We start from the raw sequence: 22,303 nt of genomic DNA on the forward strand, positions 1-22,303 counted from the left end.
TCCATTGCGTTCTCCGGCGCTCTTTCCCGCCGCCCTGCCTTGATCCTGGGGGCGGTGCCGAAGTGGCGGCCCGCCCTGCGGCCTCGCCCGCTAGCGCCTAGTCCTCTGGATCCCGGGTCTGACCGGGCCATGTCGGCGGAGCCAGAACTCATTGAACTACGGGAGCTGATACCGTCTGGACGCATCGGCCCTGGCCGTACCCGGCTGGAGCGTGCCAACGCTCTGCGCATCGCGCCGTGCACAGCTCGCAATCCGTCACAGCAACACGTCCCGGGTCGCGGCCACCGCTTCCAGCCTGCGGGTCCCGCCACGCACACGTGGTGCGACCTCTGTGGAGACTTCATCTGGGGCGTCGTGCGCAAGGGCCTACAGTGCGCGCGTGAGTAGCAGCCCCACGCAGCCTGCGATCACCGAACGGGAGGTCAAAGGCAGCACCATGGCTGCGGGTCAAGTCTCAGCGGAGGGGGTCAGCAGTGATGATCCTGCAGACCAGGTCCCCGTTACCTTGCCCCAATCAGGGAGCGTGTTTAAGAAAATGGTATATCACTTGTCACACTTCGTCCGTGCCTGGCGCACAGAAGGTGCTGGTTTCAAGATCGTCTTTAAAGCGCCTGGGCTCTTGAAAAGCCTTTGTGCCTACTGTGCCCTGAGCCTGCATTCCGAGGTCCGCCTCCTCCCAATGATTGGCTCACTGTGTTCCCCTCCAGATTCTTGGGTGACCACCCACATATGATAGGGGGGCAGAAAAAAAGTTAGAACCTTGGTTGGGCTCCTTGTAAGTAGGAATTTTGTTGAGTCTTTAGTCAAGTTTTGTCTCGACTCAGGGATCCAGAGGCTAAAACATGGAATACAAGCACAAACACAGTAGTCCTTCTGGGGATTGCCAGCAAACAGAAGTTCGACTTGCCCGGGACACTTTATACCCTCCCATCTCCTTGTGTCTAGACCTTCTTCCAGACTTGTTGAGTCCATTGTTGAAAGTGGACCTTAGGCATTGAGGGTTTTTGTTGTTTTGTTGGTTGTTGTTGTTTTGAAATAGGGTCTCACTATGCAGCCCTGCCTGGCCTGGAACTCTCTATTCAGATCAGGGTGTGACAGAGATCCACCTGCTTCTGCTTCCCACACTCTGATATGTAGATGGAGTTGTCAATGCTTTGAGCCATAAAGGTAGGAACTTCAGGATGGAACTGTAGGCCTGTGCGTGCCTAGAGCTCATCTCATTCACTGCATGAGTATGCCACAAATGCAGCTAGTGGAGACAACAGCTTGTGAGAGAATGCCACACGGAAGCAAGGGCTGTGGTATTAACATTCTCAAAGAGAAATAAAGTCGCTCTGGAGATGAGAAACGGGACCACTTGGGTGTTTGACAAGAGGTTGATAAGCAAATCAGACAAGTGTAGGGTTTTGCTTCAGACAACTGGACAGTCAGTGGTAACTTTTGCATCAGCAAATAGAACCCTGGGGTGGCTTCAAGAGGAAGAAAAGGGAAATTTTGACCATGTGCATTTGAAATCTTTAGTAGATGTTAAAGTGAAGGTACTACATGTAGGATTTGTTCTAAAAGAGGGAAATCAGCGCCACCTTGGGTCTGGAACAGGTGAGTTGTAGACAGAGCTGGGACAGTACCCAGGTGAGAAACCTGGACATCAACTCTTAGACCTAGGAGTTGAGACAGAGCTGAGGAAGGGGCTACGGAGAAGGAAACCTGGCTAGTGAGTGCTGTCCCTGGGAGCCAAAGGAAGTAAGCAACCAACGTTAAGGATATAGTAATCCCGGTAATGTGGACAGAGGCCAAACATTAGATGTGACATTGGGCATTGGCACATAACTGTTAATCCTGGCACTGGAGAAGTTGGTAGAGGCAGGAGGATCACCGAGTTCAAGGTTACCATTTGAGGCTAACCTAATCTACAGGAGACCCTTTCTCAAAAATCAAAATAGGCTTGTGTAAACAAATGAAGAGGTAGCCGGCAAACAGAGGAAGTCGTAAATTAAGCGCTTTTGTTTTCAAACTAATGGCCAAGTGAAGTAGTAGCTCGGCGGTGTTAGCACAGTGTTAGCAGGGTTAGATCTCTAACCGCCTAAGGCCTTCCAGTCGGTTTCCAGAGGTGCTTCGGATCGACGACTCTAGAATCTGTGTTGCGTGGGCGGTAACCGAGCTTGAGAAAAAGCCAGTCAAGCCCAAATCTGTGGGGCGGAGGCCCCCTGTCAGTGGGTCACTTCGCCGAGCTCCTCCGCCTCACGGCCAGCCCTTTCTGCAGACTGCAAGTTCACCTGCCATTACCGTTGTCGTGCCCTCGTCTGCCTGGACTGCTGCGGGCCCCGAGACCTGGGCTGGGACCCCGCATTGGAAAGGGACACGAACGTGGTGAGCTCGGGGTCCGGGGAGTGTGGGCAGGGAGGGGCCCCGGGGCTTAGTCCCGGCGCCGTACACAACGAACATCCCAATTACCGACTTCCCGGCATCAGAGAGGCTAGTTCTGCCTGTGGGTTTGTCAGGAGCCTACCCCACGTAAAAACTACGGCCCGCAAACCAGTAGCCGCGCACGGTGCACGCGCACTTTTCACACCCCGCTTCCGGCCCTGGGGCAACGTCGGTTGCGCATGCGCATACGCCCTGCCACCTCCCCCGGGGACGTGGGGCCCGAGAGGCGGAGCGGAGTTGAGATGCCTCAGCAATGAGGTCACTCCTCGAGTAGTAACGTGGTGTCCCCGCCCCTCGGCGTTCCCCCGCCCGTCGTCCCCCAAACGACTCCAGCACTAGATTTTTAGTCGTCTACGTTTGCAGTCCTAACGGTCGCCGCGCGGCGCAGTCCTCAGCGCAAGCGCGTACTGACTCGCTCACACGCACGCACGCGCCCGGGGCGGTGGTTGGAAGCTCCCCACGCAGTGGACTAGGGATCGGGCGGGCAGGGCGATGAGCGAGGCCGAGACGCCTTCCTTCGAAATGACCTGGAGCAGCACGACGAGCAGTGGCTACTGCAGCCAGGAGGACTCGGACTCGGAGCTCGAGCAGTACTTCACGGCGCGGACCTCGCTGGTCCGCAGGCCGCGCCGGGATCAGGTGGGAAGCCGGGTGGGTGCTGTCGCCGGCGGGCGAGGGGCGGTCGCTCCAACCCTGCCCGTCCCCCCTAAGTTGCGGCCTGGGGAGTTAGTTGATAGGCAGCCTCCCGGCGGGTCCACACAAAAGCCGGCCGGGATGTGTATTGGGCTCTCTCTGCTCCGGGTAGAAAGAAGCTCGATTCCAGCGCGCCGGTACTGAGTCCCCACGCTTCCCTGGCTTGCGGTCAGAGACCGGTTGAGCCAGGGGAAGAAGCAGCTCTGAAGCTTGGGTGGACCAGAGGCGGCCGTATTCACCCATGATTAAAGCCAGCCTCAGCCCAAACCGGCGTCTTGATTTCGCATTTGGGCTCTCCTACTCCCTCCCTGGGGGAAATAAGGAAGTGGAGGAGGAGTCCGCCGGGAAGTGAGAAGTTTGTTTCGGAGGTGACTCTGGCCCTTCCACTTGCAGTCTTGGATCAGCCAGAAGACTTCGCAGCCATTGCTGGGCCAACTCTGACACCAGCTGCTGGAATGTAGACGATTTTCCGATCTTCCTTCCCGAGTGAAACTTTGGTGGGGGTTTGGCGAGTCTAGTAAGAGGGCCCTTGCTGTGGACCCTAATAGGAGCATTCCTAGTCCCATAGGGAGCAGGAAGACTATAAAATGCCCCGAGAAGGGTGTCTACCTAAGATTTAAAGTGTGTGTGTACCAGGGCAGCTGAACGTTCCTAAAGTCTCCTAGATGTGCCAAATTACCAGAGATTTTTCTGGGAGTATCGTGGTTGTGACCACCAAGCTCAGATAACTTGTTCTTGAGCTATAATACCTCAGAAGAGCGCAGAGGCTGGGGCATCAGGAGAGTGTGGTGAAGACTTAGTAAAGTGAAGGTTAGTAAACTTAGCAGTAGCGAAGTAGAATTCCTTATCCGAGCCAAAAAAAAAAAATTGTCTGTGGTGTTGTAGGAGAGAGTTGATACAAATTTTTCTTTCTTTTCTTTCTTTGTTTCCGAGTCAGTGTTTCTCTGTAGCTTTGGAGCCTGTCCTGGAACTAGCTCTTGTAGACCACTGGCCTCGAACTCACAGAGATCCGCCTGTCTCTGCCTCCCGAGTGCTGGGATTAAAGGTGTGAGTCACCACTGCTCAGCAATACAAAATTCTTAAAGATGGGCTGCTACTTGACACCCCAAAAATCTCAGTCCAGACTGCAGATTCAGTGTGGACCCCTGAGGTTGTCTCCATGTCTCTCAGCCTGAGTCATCTTCTATTATGGAAAGGTGGAAAAAAAACAAAACAAAACACAAGGTGCTAGCCGGTTGAAAGGTATATAAAGAAAATAATTGTTTAAAAGCAGCTGAAGTTTGTAGCAGGCTCAGTTTGGAGAATACTTACCTTGTATGGTGGCCTGGCTTCCATCCACAACACCATTAATGAACCAAATAGATAGGTGGGTAGGTGGATAGATGGAAGTAAAGTAAAATCATGAGGGCTGGGGTTAGAGTTCAGTGACTGAGTTCAGTGCCCAGCATGTGTGAGGCTGTGGGTTCATCTCTAGCTGACACCTTGTGAGAACTCCTGGGGTGAGGCGTTGGTCAGTAGCTGTCCTAGCTGTGTTTGTTCCAATCGCATTCCCCAGGACCTCTCTGATGTCAACAGGAAGTTAGACTGAGGCAGTGAGGCCAAGTGAGTTTGGTAGAGGAAAACTAATTCAAGTCCTAACCGCTGTAACCCACACTCCACCTTTCCAGCTAAAACCCAGTCCCTAAAGAGCTAGTCTTCGGGCTAAGTTTCCAGACAGCAAGGGAAGGACAGCCTACCTGCTTGGCACTGGTAGGACAGCCGCTAACGGAAAGTTGCCTATACACCTCTGGCAGGATTGGAGCATGGCCTGAAGCTGCCTTTTGTGCAGCCTGAGTCAAAGGTAAATCAATGGTAGTCGCAGTGATTTCTTCCCTACATGGAATGTGCCCAAGAAACCTCCTAAGGCATGTTAACCCAATGGAGATCACCTTTCCCCTCCTGACTACTGATGTTTATCGGCTCCCCTGCTTCCGACCCTGTGGTGCTCATGTTCTGTGCTGGTGCAAAGTGGAAGAGTGGCCTGCCTTCTCCAGAACAAACTCTGACCCAACTAGTGTTCTGGGACCAGCTATGCAGTTGAGATGTGGTTTTAATTTTATTTGGGTGGGGGTAATACTGGGGATTGAAGGGTCTCTCTTATATTAGGCAAGTACTCCCCCAAAAGTGTTTTTACTTTAAACAGTTCTCCCTAATAGTCCTTCATGTTTTCCTGGCCCTTTGCCATGCACCTTTATTTGTCTTTGTTTCTGTAATGTTGTTAGGGGCCACACACAATCAGTGCTGAGGTGACTCCCATCCCAGATAGCAGGAAGCCAAATGATCCTCCCTTTCTTTGCCGTCTCCATCTATAGCATGCAAAACAGAGCAGTGATGGGGTCAGGGTGTATGGATTTAGTGACAGGACCAAAATCAAGATCCAAGGAATGTTCTGGCTGTTTTCTTCAGCTCCAAAAAAGCCTTGCACTTTTCAAGGGCCCTGTATCCATGCTGACCTGTCTTTTAGGATGAGCCTGCACAGCGGGAGACACCTGATCTTTCCCAGGCTGAGACTGAGCAGAAGATCAAGGATTACAATGGCCAGATCAACAGCAACCTCTTCATGAGCCTGGTGAGTTGGCTGCTCAGGTGAGGAGTGTGGGGCAGAACAGAACCTAGTTTTGTGCCAGATGGCCAGAGTCATAGCCAAAGTATTCTTGGTTGACTCAAGCAGTGATCTGTGCACACCTGGCCGCACACCTGGCCCCACCCCAGGTAATCTCAACCCTGCCCTCTTCCTTCTCTACTAGAACTTCTGTCATGGTGTGGATTTTCTTTTTCTCTTTTTTAGAACAAGGATGGCTCCTACACAGGCTTCATCAAGGTTCAGCTGAAACTGGTACGTCCTGTCTCAGTGCCTTCCAGCAAGAAACCACCTTCTTTACAGGACGCCCGGCGGGGCACAGGGCGGAGCACAGCTGTGAAGCGCCGCACCTCCTTTTACTTGCCTAAGGATGCTATTAAGCACTTGCATGTTCTGTCACGAACACGGGCACGTGAGGTCATTGAGGCCTTGCTGCGAAAATTCATGGTAGTGGATGATCCTCGCAAGTTTGCACTCTTTGAACGAACCGAACGTCATGGCCAAGGTAGGTTTCTATCCCAGCTCTTCCTGTGTAAGGGATCTGTATCACATGCCTGTACATTCAGAGGCTGGGGCATCTGAGCCTGTTTCTAATTCTTTATCCTTTTTACTCTGCCTGATCTCCAGTGTACTTCCGGAAACTATCAGATGATGAGCAGCCCTTGAAGCTACGGCTTCTTGCAGGGCCTAGTGAGAAGGCCCTGAGCTTTGTCCTGAAAGAGAATGATTCTGGAGAGGTGAATGTGAGTACATCGTCTTATTTTCTTATCACTAGACAAAGCTAGTAGGTTGTAGCTATAGTGAGGGTTTCAGGAGAAACTGGAGCTACAGAACAAACCCTGCACAATGTCTCCAAGAATATACGGGACCTGGAATGAAAGTATAGGCTTCCAGGACACTGGAACCAAGGTCTAGATCCCTAGGAAGAAGCTGAATCTAGTGGTTCATGTTTGTAATGGAGGTACTTGGGAGGCTGAGACAGGAGGATTGCTAGGAGTTTGGGGTCAGTCTGGGTCACAAAAACAAGCTAGAAGAACTGTTCTGGTTCTTTGTTTCCTGGTGTGGGATTTGATTGACTCATGGTGAGCCAAGAACAAGTTCAGAGCTACACAGGTGCAGTTAAGAGTGCCTGCTGCTTTTCCAGAGGACTCCCGTTCTGTTTGAAGCACCCATGTTAGGTGGCCCACTTTCACCTACAACTCCAGCTCCAAAGGATTTGACTTCCTCCTCTGGCTTCAGAGGGTACCTGTCCTTATGTGCACATAACCTCTACACAGACCCAGACATACACAGAATTAAAACAGTGGGGCTGGAAAGATGGATCAGTAATTAAAAGCACTTATTGATCATGCAGAGGATCTACATTAGGTTCTTAGCATCCACATAGACCATGCACACAGTGCACATATGTGCCTACAGGCAAAACACTTATACACATAAAACAAATTTTTTTTAATATTTATTTATTTATTATGTATACAATATTCTGTCTGTATGCCTGAAGGCCAGAAGAGGGCGCCAGACCTCTTTGCAGATGGTTGTGAGCCACCATGTGGTTTCTGGGAATTGAACTCAGGACCTTTGGAAGAGTAGGCAATGCTCTTATCCACTGAGCCATCTCTCCAGCCCACATAAAACAATTTTTTTATGTGTATGAACAACAAAAAAACCACTCTTCTAGCAAGGCCTACTACTACCAGCCTGTAATCTCAACTACTTGGAATGCTGAAGCAGAAGGCTCACGAGTTCAAAACCATCCTGGGCTACAGAGTAACTTAAAGACCTGCCTGGGAAGCTGGGCGATGGTGGCGCACGCCTTTAATCCCAGCACTCGGGAGGCAGAGGCAGGCGGATCTCTGTGAGTTCAAGACCAGCCTGGTCTACAGAGCTAGTTCCAGGACAGGCTCCAAAGCCACAGAGAAACCCTGTCTCAAAAAACAAAACAAAACAAAACAAAAACAAAACAAAAAAAAAAAAAAAAAAGACCTGCCTGGGTTAACTTAGTGAGATACTATCTCAAAAAGTAAAGACTTGGGGCTATAGTTCAACGGTAAGATGCTTAACATGTTGGATGCCCTTGGTTCATGTCTTAGTTAGGGTTTCTGTTGCTGTGATCAAACACCGTGACCAAAAGCAAGTTGGGAAGGAAAGGATTTATTTGGCTTACACTTCTACATCATAATCCTATCATTGAAGGAAGTCAGGGCAGGAATCTAAAGGCAGGAGTTGATGCAGAGGCCATTGAGGGAGTGCTGCTTACTGGCTTGCTCTTCATGATTTCCTCAGCCTGCTTTCTTATAGAACCCATCCATGATCACCAGCCCAGGGATGGCACCAGCCACAATGGGCTGAACCCTGCCCTGTCAATCACTAATTAAGAATATGCCTTAAAGTTGGATATTATGAAGGCTTTTTCTCAAGGTTTCCTCCTTTCAGGTTAACTCTAGTTTGTGTCAAATTGACCTAAAACTAGCCAGCACAATTCAATTCCTAGTAATGCAAAAGAAAAGACTTTTTAGCCGGGCGGTGGTGGCGCACGCCTTTAATCCCAGCACTCGGGAGGCAGAGGCAGGCGGATCTCTGTGAGTTCGAGACCAGCCTGGTCTACAAGAGCTAGTTCCAGGACAGGCTCCAAAGCCACAGAGAAACCCTGTCTCAAAAAACCAAAAAAAAAAAAAAAAGAAAGAAAAGACTTTTTACCTAGGGGTTAGTGTGTGGCCCAGTGGTTAAGATTATATGCTTAGTATGCATAAAACCCAGCAGCAGAAGAAGAGAAAAGAAGCAGGGGGTGAGAATGTTGCCTGGGAATGTAGCTTTGGAGTAAAGAAAATGTAGTTTGTTTACATTTATGAGACCCTGGGTTTGTATTGGAGGGGGCCCGCACAATAGCAGCTATTTGGGAACATTCTGATTTGCTGTCTCTCTATGAGGTGACTGTTGTGTAGGATCTGTCTTCCATGCAGACTGCTCATGAGGATTCTAGCACAGACTACTTAGCCTAGCATTATGATCCAGACTTATAATCATGGCATTCAGGAAACAGAGACAGGAGGATCACAACTTTGAGACTAACCTGAGCTACATAGCATGTCAGGGCCAGCTTTTCATAGGCAGCAAGTCTGTGACTCAAAAAACAGCAAAATAGGGGGCTGAAGATTTGGCTTAATGGTTAAGAGCACGTGTTGCTCCTGTAGAGGACCTGGGTTTGATTCCAGCACCCAGGTGACGACAGCTCACAGCCATCTGTAACTCCAGTCCCCAGAGATCTGATGCCTTCTTCTGACTTCCATGTGGCATCAGGCATACACATGATGCACATACATACATATGCAGACAAAACACTCATACATATAAAATAATTAAAAACAATAACAACAAAACCAAAACAGGTAAGGTTGGGGAATGAAAAGGGAGGTGGTACCATCTAGAAGCCCAGTCCTAAGGTGTGTGACCGTGAGGCACTAGTCTTTGAGAAGGGTTTGCTAACTTAGCCATTTCCTGTCGTAGCCCAGTATCTTTCTCCTCTGTCCCTTTGCAGTGGGATGCCTTCAGCATGCCTGAGCTGCACAATTTCCTACGTATCCTGCAGCGGGAAGAAGAGGAACACCTTCGACAGATTCTGCAGAAGTATTCTCGTTGCCGCCAGAAGATCCAGGAAGCCTTGCATGCTTGCCCTTTGGGGTGACCTTTAGTTTCCCTGGGTAGCAGGAGGAAAATAGGCAATGCGAAGATCGTGCCGTGTGAGTGTGACAGGGCCCGTGGGGCCTGCGGAATGAGTGTGCGTGGAAGCCCTCCTCTGCTAAAGGGAGTGAGCCCAGAGAACAGTGCCGCAGCCCGCCCTCTACCAGTGGATACAGTGGGGCGTGGCTTGCAGCCCTCTGCCCATTGTATACTGGGTCCTACTCTGGGTAGCTGCTCCAGTCTTTGATCAGGGTCTCAGCCGTGAGAATCTTAGAGACTCTACAAACACAACGGGGTTATATTTGTAGGGGTGGGGGCCCGAGTCTATGGAGAAAGATTGTTTTGGGTTGTGAATAAGTCTCAGGATAGCCCAATCAGAGCCAAGGTTAACTGCTCAGAATAATACAGACATTCAGATGGAGTCTGTGTTTCCCTCTTCCAGTGCCTTATGACTTTGATACATAACCCTGAGGTCAGGGAGTGCTGGCAAGTATAGCTCCTATGCCTCAGTGCATCCTCTAAGGACGATGCTGCTGGACCAGACCCGCTTCTTGTTTGCCAAAGCCAGAGTCTCCCTCAGATACTTTTGATGGAAGTGTATGAATGTATGCAATGCTTTGTGGCCTCAACTGAATGCCTCCTGTGGGGAAAGGGATGGGGGTGTGACAGTCATCATCAGGGCCTGATGCCTGAGAGAATTGGCTAAATAAAGATTGAAGAATTTTTCTGGTTTTGGACTCTATGGATGTGGGCCCCCAGTCAGGAAGCACCTAATGGGAATGACTGCCAACAGTGATTGGCACATAGAGTACATCTTTCCCAGCTCGCAGTGGGACCAGTATGTTGAGGAGATGTGAGCCTCTGGATTCGGGTGTCTTTCAACACTCTGAGGTGAGGCCCAGGTCATGGTGGAGTCAAGAATAAGCTACAGTTAGAGCACAGGGAAACCATTTTCTCACACACCACCTCAGAGGGCAATAACCCCTTCATCAAATAACCACTTTTGGGTATGGACACATTTCACAGGGTACAGTTTGGAACAAGTCTTGGTCTCCTAAAGGCTGTTACCTGGTCAATTTATCTGGTGAATGACTATATTTACTCAAATATAGTCATAAGAAATTTGTTCACAAAGTTTTTGAAGATATCTGGCCCCCTGCATAATTGCTCCCTCCTTTAATCCCAGCCCTTAGGCAGAAGCAGGTGGACATGACTTTGAGGCGAGCCTGTTACACAGAAGTTCCAGGCCAGCTGAGGCTACATAGTGAGACACTGTCTCAATAAAAGAAAATACAAGACACTGAGCAAGCTCCTTAATTTATGTGCAAAGGTGACGACTAAAAAAAGTTATGAAAACAAGCTAAATATCCTAGCCTGAGGCAGGCCTAAGATCTCTTCGGGGGTTGGAGAACTGACCTAATTGAGTATTGCCACTGGGCGGCAGGGACTTTGGAACGGTCATACCCGACCCGACCTTAAAGTCCATAACAACACATTACCTACGCTTTTCAGGGAGGGAGCTGACCCTAGGGACCCATTGCCTTCTGGGACCTAGAAGGCAGCGCATCCTGGGTTGTTCGGTCTCTGAGGGTGGTCATTGGTTCTAGTCTACAGACTGACGAGATCTTGAGCCACTCAGAGGAGGCAGCGTGCGGGGTGTGCGGAAGCGGAAGTGAGGTTTCCGTGGAGACAGCAGAGCCTGCGGAAGGCGGCGGCGGCGGCACCTGCGAGTGGAGGCTGGGGCAGGGCATGGTCGCGCTCGCCGTACTGTGAGAGCGGAGCGGCCGCTGGGTCCGCCATGCGCCGACGGCGCTGACATGGGCGCCAGCGGCTCCAAAGCCCGGGGCCTCTGGCCCTTTGCCTCCGCTACGGGGGGCGGCGGCCCTGAGGCGGCAGGCGCTGAACAATCTTTGGTGCGGTCTCGAGCCCGAGCGGTGCCCCCCTTCGTATTCACGCGCCGTGGGTAAGGGCATGGGTATCTGCCTTAGGGAGGAAATCCGGGAACGAGGAACGCCCCCCCCCCCACGTTTGAATCAGGAGGACTGTCATGTTTTGGATCCCCATCAGAGCAAGGGGTGGGGAAAACCAAGTGGCATTCAGCTCCTGTCTGCCCAGGATTTTTTTTAGAGAAGGGTTGGCTGAGTCTTGTCCCTTGGGTAAAAGCTCCCCCATAATCCCGCAAAGACGGTGTCCGAGAGTCTTAAGATCTTCGTTTCATCCAACTCAACCTACAAATTAAAGGCATTTATGTACCTCCTATTCTTCCAAGCCTTAGAACGGAAAATGATCTTCTGCTTAGGTGTCTTGCCCTCCCCACAGTGAAGGTGGACCTCTGAGAGTAGTGTCTGTAAATCTGCTAGGTCTCAGTGCTGAAGGTGAGGCCACCCAAAAAGAGGCCCTCGCCCAGTTGGGTTCTCTAGACCTGGAGCACTAACCATCTTTCCCCAGGGACTCACACAAAACGGTCTGGACTTCGAGAGCTCCTAGGGACCGACACTCCCTGGGATGGGAATTTGCCAGTAAACACCAGAAAGACCCAACCAGCAGTGCTGATGAGGCTGTACCAACCACTTGGGAATGAGTGGGAGGGCAGCCTTCCTGGCTCAGACATCTACCGTCTTGGTCTTTACCCTGAACTAGCAGTGTCTTTAGAAGTGAGATTAGTGTGCCCAGGCCAGTTCCCACCCACTTTATAAGCTCTAGGTGAAGGGCCTGCGGCTGGCTAGTTTCCCCTTGTGGATCAGACCGCTGATGAGACTGTGCTCTGCTGTGACCTCTTGTTGGTGTGACATTATCAGTGGCATTGATGCACTTTCTGCGTCCTTCTAATGACTCCAAGCAGAGAGTTTTTCATGCCTACTATTCTTCCACCAAGGTTAAGATTGTGTCTCTTCATCTGGGGTTCAGCACACTTCCCTGTGGTCTGGGGCATTTGCCATGACCAGGTGTGAGGCTCCAACCCAGCCTGTTCCCTTCTCTACACAGCTCCATGTTCTATGATGAAGACGGGGATCTGGCTCACGAGTTCTATGAGGAGACAATCGTCACCAAGAATGGGCAGAAGCGAGCCAAGCTGAGGCGGGTACATAAGAATCTGATTCCTCAGGTGAGGGGCTGGGCATGTCAACATAGATACAGCTGGAACTTCCTGGGGGAGGAGCTGGGAATATCGGGAAGGCTCCTAGCACAGAGGCTCTGAGCTCATCTTCACTCGCCTCTGTTTCCACGTCAGGGCATCGTGAAGCTGGATCCCCCCCGAATCCACGTGGATTTCCCCGTGATCCTCTATGAAGTGTGAGCCTGTGGCATGGCAGACACAAGCACCCACTGCCCCAGCAAGAAACTCCCAGGCTCAAGGTGTAGCTTCCGTTCAGGAGTCCAGGCTGGTGCCACAACCCTGAATAAACTCAACTCCATTGGCCCAGAACCTTCAGTTGTTAAGGGGCAGTCCCTCAGTGTTAACTGGTATTGGTTTATGTCTGAACAATAAGTGGTTGGTGGCTGGTGGGGGCTAATGGCAGAATTACCAGCCCATCTCCCCCAGCCGCTTCTTCAAGAAGCATGGCAGGACACATGCTGGTCAGGAATGCTTGGTTCCTAGTTCCTTGCCTGACCTGCTTTCTTCCAAGCTTGCCTAGGGCCCAGCACTTTACAAGCAGAGTCTGCCTTCTTCCGGCCCCTGGGCTGTGGGGGCTGGACCCGCGTGGGAGCGACCTTCCCCTCACTTCCCTTCCCCTAGTCAGAGCATTCAGCCGTTTGCTACCTCGATTCCTCCTGTGTCGGACAGAGACTGGGGATAGTGCTAGCCTCGTTCTTCCTGCCTCCCTGCCACTCGTTCCCGCTCTAAGATCAACAGTTCGCTGGCCATTAAGTAAGAATGGGGACTAGTGTGGGAGGCTCCTTTCACCCAGGGCTGGACTGATCTCTCTTGATTTCTCCCAGGTGCCCTCCCCCAAGTTGAAAGGGTGCAGGCCAGGGTCAGGACAGGCTACGGACGCCTGTGCCTGTGGGGACTTGCCCCGAACCACGTATTCTGTCTAATCTCCCTTGTCTTTGCGCCAGCAGTCCCACCCATCCCCAACTGTCGGGGAGGGGCTATTCACCACCCAGTGGTAAGAAGCAGCCAGTAGCTATGAGGAGCCCATCACCCCTTCTCCTATAGTATCTTCACTACTTCAGGGTCAGTTAAGGGAAAATACTGGAGCTCCTTGGTAAGGATCAAAAGAAGGGAAAAACACATAAAAGAAGTAATTCAAATGTGAAGGTTTGTAAATAGACTATGATGATGTTGGGACAGAGTTTGATTATTATATAGAGATGGCTTTTAAAAAAAAATCATTGTAGAAGCTCTGGGTGTCTAGAGTATGGGAAATGGCTTGGGGAGGATGGTCCCCAGCATAGGAAGACTGTTGTGTTATTTGTTCAATTTCAATAAAATTATTTGTAGACCCTGCACATGAGCGTGGCTTCCAGTGAGGCTTTAAGACCCGATTTCTAGACTACCACTTGAGCTGATCAGGTAGGCCTCTGGCCCTGGACTCTGCCAGGCTGGCAAGCCCCCTCTAAGAGCCAGTAAGTCTGAACATTACCTCTAGCAATACCAGCCATGGCCAACAGGTGGCTGTGTTCACACACCATCTCCAGCCCTGGGAGCGGCTCACCTGCCTCACCTTGTTTTGGGACTGGGGGAAATAGATCTTTTTTTTTTTTTTGGTTTTTCGAGACAGGGTGTCTCTGTAGCTTTGGAGCCTGTCCTGGAGCTAGCTCTTGTAGACCAGGCTGGTCTCGAATTCACAGAGATCACAGAGATCCACCTGCCTCTGCCTCCCGAGTGCTGCGATTAAAGGCATGCGCCACCACCGCCCAGCTGGAAATAGGTCTTAAAACTCTTCAGATTTGCCTAGCTGCCTTGCCTAAGGGGTGAATGTGACCATACATAGCTGTGGGATAGTTCTGGTCCCAGCAGTAATATATTATCTCAAGTGAGGTTACAGCTTAAGCCCCATGGCCCTCAAAGTTTCCCACCATGCCTTTGGCCTCCTACCAGGCTCTGGAGTCCACACACACCTGACTCTTCCCAGGTCTGTTGCAGCTTCTCTCACTAGGCTCTGTCCATAGTGCACCATCAGCTCTCTGCTGCCAGGGGACATTCTGCCTCTCTGCTAGGCCTGGCCTGTCGCCATTAAGCTCAAGAACTTTAGGAAGGAGGAATTCATCAACCCAGAGTCAGGGCAGTTGGTCTTCGAGTTGCTCGGGGGCTGGAACTTGTCAAGTCTTGAGTAGGATCACCCTGTGTAGCCTAGACTTCCAGTTCTGTAGAATGACTTCCATCCCCTGCAGGACGCCTCCTGTTCAGAGGCCAAGGCTGACCATATCAGACAGTATCCTATCTCCCACCGCCACCATCCTGCCTGGGGGAACTCCCTGTTCTGGACCTGCTTCGCTGACCCCAAAGCTATAAACAATAGATGCATCAGGGCAGTGTTTCCCCACTCCATCCGGCTGGGCTGTGCTCACTTCCTTCCTGCTGGCTGCCTAAGGAAGTGTCCCTGCCCTGGGCAGTCTGGCCTGGTCTTTGTTTTCCCAGGAGTCCCACCCTTGGAGCTTCCTAGAAGCTTTGGTCCCTTGTGAAGCCAACACAGGGGTTCAGGGATGCTCCACTAATGTGTAGGACCAAAGCCTGGGCTGGACACTCAGCCCCCATACAACTTTTTATTAGCACGGGAACTCCCTAGCGTTGGGGAGGTGAGCCACTTGGGTTCTGAGGGGTGGCTGGTTCAGGTGATTTGACAGCAGGCAAATCTGCCTGCACCTCCAGAGAGGTCAGAAGGGACCCTGCTGGTCTTCAAGAGTCCCTCTTGTGCGCTCTCTCCCACAGGGACACGCATCTTCACACATCATGTGTGAGAAGCCCCATGCTCCGCACACTCTCCTAGCCCCTGCCCACCCCCCACTCCCATATCACACAGACACAGGCATTAACACATTGTCACATTGTCTCCTTTGTCATACTTCAGATACTTCCGCTGTCAATGGAAAAAAAATTGACTCAGCTACTGGAAGCCCCCACCCCACCCCACCCAAGTCTTCCCCTCACACGAGATAGTTTCCTTCTTTGGCACCTGCTCTAGAGGGCCATTAGCTAAACAATCAAGCAAAATAGTGTGACTCCCATGAATACCGTCACTCGCCTCCCCCCCACTTCTGGATTTGTTTTGAGGATGATTGAAACCTCAAGGAGATGCGCGCCTGACCCTAGGCCTATGTCCTTCCTGTCACCTGGCACAATTCGTGGGCCAAGGGCTGCCAGCCAGCAAGGGAAGCAGGGTCAGGGGGCTCTCCTCCCAGCCCCTGTTCCTGTCCCTTTCCGCCCAGAGGGGCAGCAGGAAGTGAAGAGAAAGGGCAGGGGTGGGAGGCGGGAGTGGGGGGGGAGGGAATGGGGTTTATCAAATCCCCAGCAGGCTGCCCACAGGGCAGCAGCTGGTGCTAGTAGCCTGGCTGGAGAAGCCCACCTCAGGAAGAAGGGAGGCCGCCAACCTACTGGGCGGACAGACTCCCGCACAGGTGAGCCCAGAGACGACCTTTAAGCTGGTCGGGCCGCAGCCTTAGATGCGCTAGCGGCTACGGCGCTCCCTAGCTTTCAGGCGTGCGGGCGGGAAAGGGGCTGGCGGCTTCGGGAAGTTGAGTCGTGCTTTGAAGAGCAGATCTAAGAGGCGAGGGAACAGCTCTAAGCCTACTACTCCCTGCCAGAAGGGGATTGCAAGGCAGAAGGGTTCAAAATGTGGACTAGAGGCACTAGGGAGCCACTGCAGCCTACTTTCCATAATTCCGACCCGAAACTTCTGCGACTTGCACTTTATTCGTGCTTGACTGGGAGTCCCCATCCCACCTCTACCACGTCGCAGAGACTGGACGGGAGAGAATCCAGTGGATTGGCCTACCCTGGTGTGGATCCGGAGAAAGCGAGTAGACCACTTTTCCTTTGGGACCAGGCTGAACTTCAGCCCCTCTAGAAACCCGACGACCTACCCCCTGGTTCCCAGGACAACCGCTGCGTCGGCTTTGCCAGGGGAGGGCTCAGAGGCCGTCCTAGGCCCCCTCCTCTAGACAGGCAAGGGGCGGGGCTTCCCTCTGACCGCAAGCTAGTGTAGGGAGTCTTGGGATCCGAGAAGGCGGGTCGTTAATGTCCCTGGCGGCTCGGGATTCACTCGGGTCAAAATCTCTTATATTACACAAAGGGCCCACACTGCTAGAGTCCGAAGTCAGGAATGTGGGACTGAACCCGCAGCTACCCCCAGTCAAGGCCTCGGCCGTAAGCCTTTATTCCACATACCACCACCTCTGCGCGCCCGCCCGCCCCATCAAGTGTTCTACCCCTTTAAGAGGACGGCTGGAAAGAGTGGACTGTTCCACTGGCGACAGACTGTGGGGGTACTATCTGAGTCTGGATGATTCTCGCGGCTGAGACCCTAGTGGAAATCCCGATTCCAAAAAGTATTAGATCACAGATAGAAGACTATGTTCCTCTGCAGAAGGTCTGGGGGTCCTCGAACTCGAAACGCAGCACTGGAAGAAAGGAAGGCGAACGCACTCTCCCCGCGAGGCCGCAAATCCTGCCACAGGTCCACCACCGAGGCTAGATTCTTAAAGGGCCCGCTGGCCTCGGGGCGGAGCCAGCAGAGGCTCGAGCTGGGGCAGTGCTTGTGCGAAGGGCCGGAGCGGGCTTGGCTGGTACCAGGATGGCGGCGGCCCTGGCGTGGGTCCTGGTGGCGCCTGGTGCGAGGTGAGGGCGGGCGTTGCAAGCTTGGTGACTCTCTCCCTATGAGCTGGGCTCTGAGTCTCTAGGGGCGCCTTCATAAATGACCCATGGACCCCACCCCCACCCGGGTGAACTCTGGCCCCACGTGCGGGGCGGGGGCGGGGTCCCGCACAAAGACCGAGAGGAATACCCTCCACTCGGGATCTCTTGTGCTAGGAGGTGAGGGTGTAGGCCGGTCGCGAGGACTCGCACAGATTTTCGGTGGCTGTGGTGGGAAGGGCAGGTCGGCGAGCACCGCGGTGCGAACTCCGCTGCCCCTTTGTCCCCGGACGCCTACTCCAAGCCAAAGACAGTGTCGGTGCCCGGAACTAAATCCTGGCAGCCTCACTCTTCTGCTTTGGAGCATGTTGTACAGATACCAGCTCCTCTGCCGTGTTCGTAACAGCTTCCCAGCTTCTGTGTGCATTGTGTCCAAATGCTATCCCTTCTCTAAGTCAAGAGTTCTTAGCGGGGGGCTGGGGGGGCCTCTAGGGTGGAGCTTGTGTTCAGGGTGTTCTAAAACCGTTTGCTGTATGGTATTTAGGCATGTAAGTGACTCTGGCCGTGAGTCTGGAGCCTAATTCGTCCCGTTTCCAGAAGGGACAGACCTAAAGTAGATTCTTGCCCAGCCACAGGCAGCTCCAGAAAATTCTGTGGTTTGGTAGAGTCCCTAGGTCTCTTGCCTGCCCTTCAGAATCCATCTCTCAAACTCCTTATGGCCTTGGCAGACACAGTGGGGAGCACAGTGTGGGTTTGGGGAGTGTAGATGGGATTAGGTTGCACGCCTCTGGAACTGTCTAGACTGATTTGTTCTCTCCCACACTTCCTTCAGTTCCTGAGCTGCTACCAGGCAGGTGACACTTCCTGTAGCCCCCAGCATGCGGGCAGGACTGGGTCCCATCATCACACTGGCCCTGGTGCTGGAGGTAGCATGGGCCGTGGAACTTAAGCCCACAGTGCCACCCATCTTCACTGGCCGACCCTTTGTGGTTGCATGGAATGTGCCCACACAAGAATGTGCCCCGCGCCACAAAGTGCCCCTGGACCTCAGGGCCTTCGATGTGGAAGCCTCACCTAATGAGGGCTTTGTCAACCAGAACATCACCACCTTCTACTACGACCGTCTAGGCCTGTATCCACGCTTCGATGCAGCTGGGATGTCTGTGCACGGTGGTGTGCCTCAGAACGGTAGCCTGTGCGCACACCTGCCCATGCTGAAGGAATCTGTGGAGCGCTACATTCACACCCAGGAGCCTGGGGGGCTGGCGGTCATTGACTGGGAGGAATGGAGGCCTGTATGGGTGCGAAACTGGCAGGAGAAGGATGTGTACCGGCAGTCTTCACGCCAGCTGGTGGCCAGTCGACACCCTGACTGGCCGCCAGACCGAATAGTAAAGCAGGCGCAGTATGAGTTTGAGTTTGCTGCTCGGCAGTTCATGTTGAATACACTACGCTATGTCAAGGCAGTCCGACCTCAGCACCTCTGGGGCTTCTACCTCTTTCCTGACTGCTATAATCATGATTATGTCCAGAACTGGGAGAGCTACACAGGCCGCTGTCCTGATGTGGAAGTGGCTCGCAACGACCAGCTGGCCTGGCTCTGGGCGGAGAGCACCGCTCTCTTTCCCTCTGTGTACCTGGATGAGACACTGGCTTCCTCCACACACAGCCGCAACTTTGTGAGTTTCCGTGTTCAGGAGGCCCTTCGTGTGGCTCACACCCACCACGCGAACCATGCCCTCCCAGTGTACGTCTTCACACGCCCCACATACACCCGAGGACTCACAGGACTGAGTCAGGTATGTGTTCCAGGGCCTTGCCTTCTTCCTCCAGGAACCACTGCATGCTTGGGTTTATCGGGGACCAAAAGTACTAGAGTTTACTGTGTGTTCCACATTTTTTTAATCTTGTGGAAGGCCGACGTCTTCCTCATTCTGTAAATAAGACTGAGGCCCAGAGCTGAGAATTAGCCTAGAGCCTCTAGGAAGTCCATGAAAAGTGCACAGAATTAAAGCCAGTCATCCTAACTTAGGAGTCAGAATGTGTGCCCTTGGCTTTGGAGACGAAGGTCCCAGGTAGGCATGGACGTGGACTTAAACCCAGAAAGCAGAACAGCCCCGCCTGGAGGCACACGGGGAAGGCTTGCACTGTGGTCAGCAGGTTAGAACAGGTGTGTCCCTCTCTCCTGTCTGCCGTCAGTTTTCCTCAGTAATCATCCGTTCCCACAGATGGACCTCATCTCTACCATCGGTGAGAGTGCAGCCCTGGGCTCAGCTGGTGTCATTTTCTGGGGCGACTCAGTGTATGCGTCGAGTATGGTAAGGGAGACCTCCCCAGCCAGCCAAACCTGGTGGGGAATTTATACTTTGGCTTCCACCCTCGCCTGGGTATATGAACTGAGTCTAGCTTGGCTCCCTCCTAAGCATGGAGGCTTTGTCCCTGAACCCAACAGAGAAGAAGGGCACCCCCACCCTGTTCCCAGGAAGAGGAAATGCTGTCCCGAACAGCTGGAGTTCCACCCTTCCTCATCCGCACAGCTGGGTTCCAGTCTGTCTCCACCCCACTTCTCACTAGGGACAGGACCGTAAAGGCTCGGAACTGAATATATGATATGTACATATGTACACAAGTAAGTGTGCCCAGGATGAGGTTCAGAGAACACTTGCCTGGGCTAGGATTCCAACTCCACCGCTGCCGAAAGAAAGAGTTGTAGACAGTTTCCATCAGGGCTTTGGGCTGAGGCAGCTGCCATCGGATGCTCACCTGCTAACCTTGGCCTCTTCCTCCAGGAGACCTGCCAGTACCTCAAGAATTACCTGACACAGTGGCTGGTTCCCTACGTCGTCAATGTGTCCTGGGCCACCCAGTACTGCAGTTGGACCCAATGCCATGGCCATGGACGCTGTGTGCGCCGTAATCCCAGCGCCAGTACCTTCCTGCACCTCAGTGCCAGCAGCTTCCGGCTAGTGCCTGGCCATACACCTAATGAACCCCAGCTTCGACCCGAGGGGAAGCTCAGCGATGCTGACCTCAACTACCTGCAGACGCACTTTCGCTGCCAGTGCTACTTAGGCTGGGGTGGCGAGCAATGCCAAAGAGACAATAAGCGGGAAGCGGGAAGTGCCAGAAGAGCCTGGGCTGGGTCCCACCTCATCGCTCTGCTGGCTTTGGTAGCCATGGCCCTTACCTGAACCTTATAAAGGGGTCTCCCTCCCAGGATATCACTCCAGCTGGCCTCTGGCACAAGGATCTGGGCATGAGGAGCCTATTGGGGGTAGACAAATGAATTTGGCATGGGCAGAGCCCCCGGGATGCCTAGCAGGCATCCATAGCAACTGTCACCCCCCTGTTCTAAGGGGGAGAGAAAATAATCCCCCAAGAAGCCCCTCATCTTGCCAGTGAAGAAGGAGGCTATAGCTAAACCAGGGAAGGCCTGACTCTACTTCCCTGCTCCTGGATAGTTTATAGTTCTGGGGTCTCTTTTGTAAATTAAATATAAAACAACTGTGCCTGGTTTTCCTGCTTCTGGGCTAGTGTGTGCAAGAGAGCTCAGGGTTGTTGATGAGGTTAAGCTGAGCTCTTTGAATCCCTCAGCTGAATCCCTCACTGGGGCCTAGGGCGGTGCTTGCTCAGCAGTTGTGGGGGGCAGGACCCACCAGAGTAGGATTCCTGCTCTACCCTAACGTCACTTCCACTTTACCTTGACTGGAATGAGTTGTGCCCACCATTGTGTGACTGATAGAGCTGGCTGTGTATCTGCCACCTGTCCCAGTAGCTCAGGCTGGGCCAACACCAGCTTTCTTCCCTCAGCCACCCATGGAGAAAGGGGAAGTGGTGCCTGATTTTCCCGGATGTTCCTATAGACAAGGGCATTTCTGCTCCCTGATCCAAGAGCAGGGGACTCCTGTCACATGACCCTTTTCACCATCTGAGTCACAGCCTTCTCTTGGGTCTAGGAGGTAGGCTGTCAGGATTGAGATGTCAATCCCTATCACTACATGGATACCTGATGGAACTACCCTGATCCGCGGAGCAGGGTCATCCTCAAAGGTCAGCTTTGGAGCCAGGACATGAATATATATATATATATAAGGTCAGTGATAGAGACTCACCTAGATATATGAAGGTCCTGGGATTGATCACCAGCACTGGGTGTGGGTGTGGTTATAAATACACAAAAACCCTCTCCCGTGCATAGAACAAACTGCCTGCCGGGCGGTGGTGGCGCACGCCTTTAATCCCAGCACTTGGGAGGCAGAGGCAGGCGGATCTCTGTGAGTTCGAGACCAGCCTGGTCTACAAGAGCTAGTTCCAGGACAGGCTCCAAAACCACAGAGAAACCCTGTCTCGAAAAAAGCAAAAAAAAAAAAAAAAAGAACAAACTGCCTAATGGGAGATTCAAAGGAGAGAAGTAGCAGAGCTGGGGTAGTTGGGACAACTCTGACCGGTGTTACCTCCATTGTTCTTCCCTCAGGCCCCCTAGAGTGTCAGTGATGACCCCCTCAGCCCTGTCCTCAAGAAACTTAGTGGCCCTACAAGTGCTCCCACGGTTAGCTTGCACTAAGTCCCGAGTTCACGCACCAGAACCAGAAAGTGCGTAAGGACAGCCAACAACCATGTTGAGATTTGAAAGGGATGTGGAGGAACCAGGTGACGATGCATGCCTATTGTAATCCCTGTAACTTGGGAGATAAAGGCAGGAAGATCGGAAGTTCAAGCCCAGTCCTGGCTTGGAGGCCAGCCTAAGCTCTATAGGTATAGCTCACATATGAGTATATGGCTCATATAGGCCAGTTACATATCTTCAAACAAAAGAGGAGCCTGCTGATGGTGTTGTACACCTTTAATCCCAGCACTCAGGAGGCAGAGGCAGGTGAATCTCTGTGAGCTCCAGGCCAGCCTGGTCTACAGAGTGAGTTTCAGGACAGCCAGGGCTACACAGAGAAACCCTGCCTTGGGGAAAATAAATGAACAAATAAATAAATCAGAAATAGGGCTCTGGGTAAAAGGCACTTGCGATCAAGCCTGATGACCTGAGTACAAAACTGACCAGCTCCCTAATTGTCCTCTGACCTCTGTATGAC

At 52.4% G+C, this 22,303-nt stretch overlaps 3 protein-coding genes across 6 annotated transcripts; all 3 read left to right on the top strand.

Annotated features, from left to right (window-relative positions):
• The first annotated feature begins 14 nt into the window (after nucleotides 1-14).
• On the top strand, nucleotides 15-10,132 carry Rassf1 (Ras association domain family member 1). 3 transcript variants are annotated; one of them, XM_057767019.1, is made up of 6 exons: nucleotides 15-379; nucleotides 2,264-2,370; nucleotides 5,624-5,728; nucleotides 5,948-6,245; nucleotides 6,368-6,483; nucleotides 9,279-10,132. In XM_057767019.1, exons 1-6 carry the CDS (start codon nucleotides 130-132, stop codon nucleotides 9,423-9,425), a joined length of 1,023 nt encoding a protein of 340 aa, XP_057623002.1. In that variant the 5' UTR covers nucleotides 15-129; the 3' UTR covers nucleotides 9,426-10,132. The 3 variants fall into 3 exon arrangements, with proteins under 3 accessions (XP_057623002.1, XP_057623001.1, XP_057623003.1); XM_057767018.1 differs by lacking the exons at nucleotides 15-379; nucleotides 2,264-2,370 and adding an exon at nucleotides 2,612-3,066; XM_057767020.1 differs by lacking the exons at nucleotides 15-379; nucleotides 2,264-2,370 and adding an exon at nucleotides 4,941-4,960.
• Nucleotides 10,133-11,103: 971 nt separating this feature from the next.
• Tusc2 (tumor suppressor 2, mitochondrial calcium regulator) lies at nucleotides 11,104-13,876 on the top strand. Its single transcript, XM_057767893.1, has 3 exons — nucleotides 11,104-11,384; nucleotides 12,407-12,527; nucleotides 12,654-13,876. Exons 1-3 carry the CDS (start codon nucleotides 11,239-11,241, stop codon nucleotides 12,717-12,719), a joined length of 333 nt encoding a protein of 110 aa, XP_057623876.1. The 5' UTR covers nucleotides 11,104-11,238; the 3' UTR covers nucleotides 12,720-13,876.
• Nucleotides 13,877-15,874: 1,998 nt separating this feature from the next.
• Hyal2 (hyaluronidase 2) lies at nucleotides 15,875-20,724 on the top strand. 2 transcript variants are annotated; one of them, XM_057766222.1, is made up of 5 exons: nucleotides 15,875-15,985; nucleotides 16,954-17,204; nucleotides 18,052-19,018; nucleotides 19,448-19,537; nucleotides 20,009-20,724. In XM_057766222.1, the coding sequence occupies exons 3-5, from the start codon at nucleotides 18,098-18,100 to the stop codon at nucleotides 20,408-20,410; spliced, it is 1,413 nt and encodes a 470-aa protein (XP_057622205.1). In that variant the 5' UTR covers nucleotides 15,875-15,985; nucleotides 16,954-17,204; nucleotides 18,052-18,097; the 3' UTR covers nucleotides 20,411-20,724. The 2 variants fall into 2 exon arrangements, with proteins under 2 accessions (XP_057622205.1, XP_057622206.1); XM_057766223.1 differs by lacking the exon at nucleotides 16,954-17,204.
• The last annotated feature ends 1,579 nt before the right edge of the window (nucleotides 20,725-22,303 follow it).

Source organism: Chionomys nivalis, chromosome 4 (assembly GCF_950005125.1).
Source record: "Chionomys nivalis chromosome 4, mChiNiv1.1, whole genome shotgun sequence".
Classification (NCBI taxonomy): Eukaryota; Metazoa; Chordata; class Mammalia; order Rodentia; family Cricetidae; genus Chionomys; species Chionomys nivalis.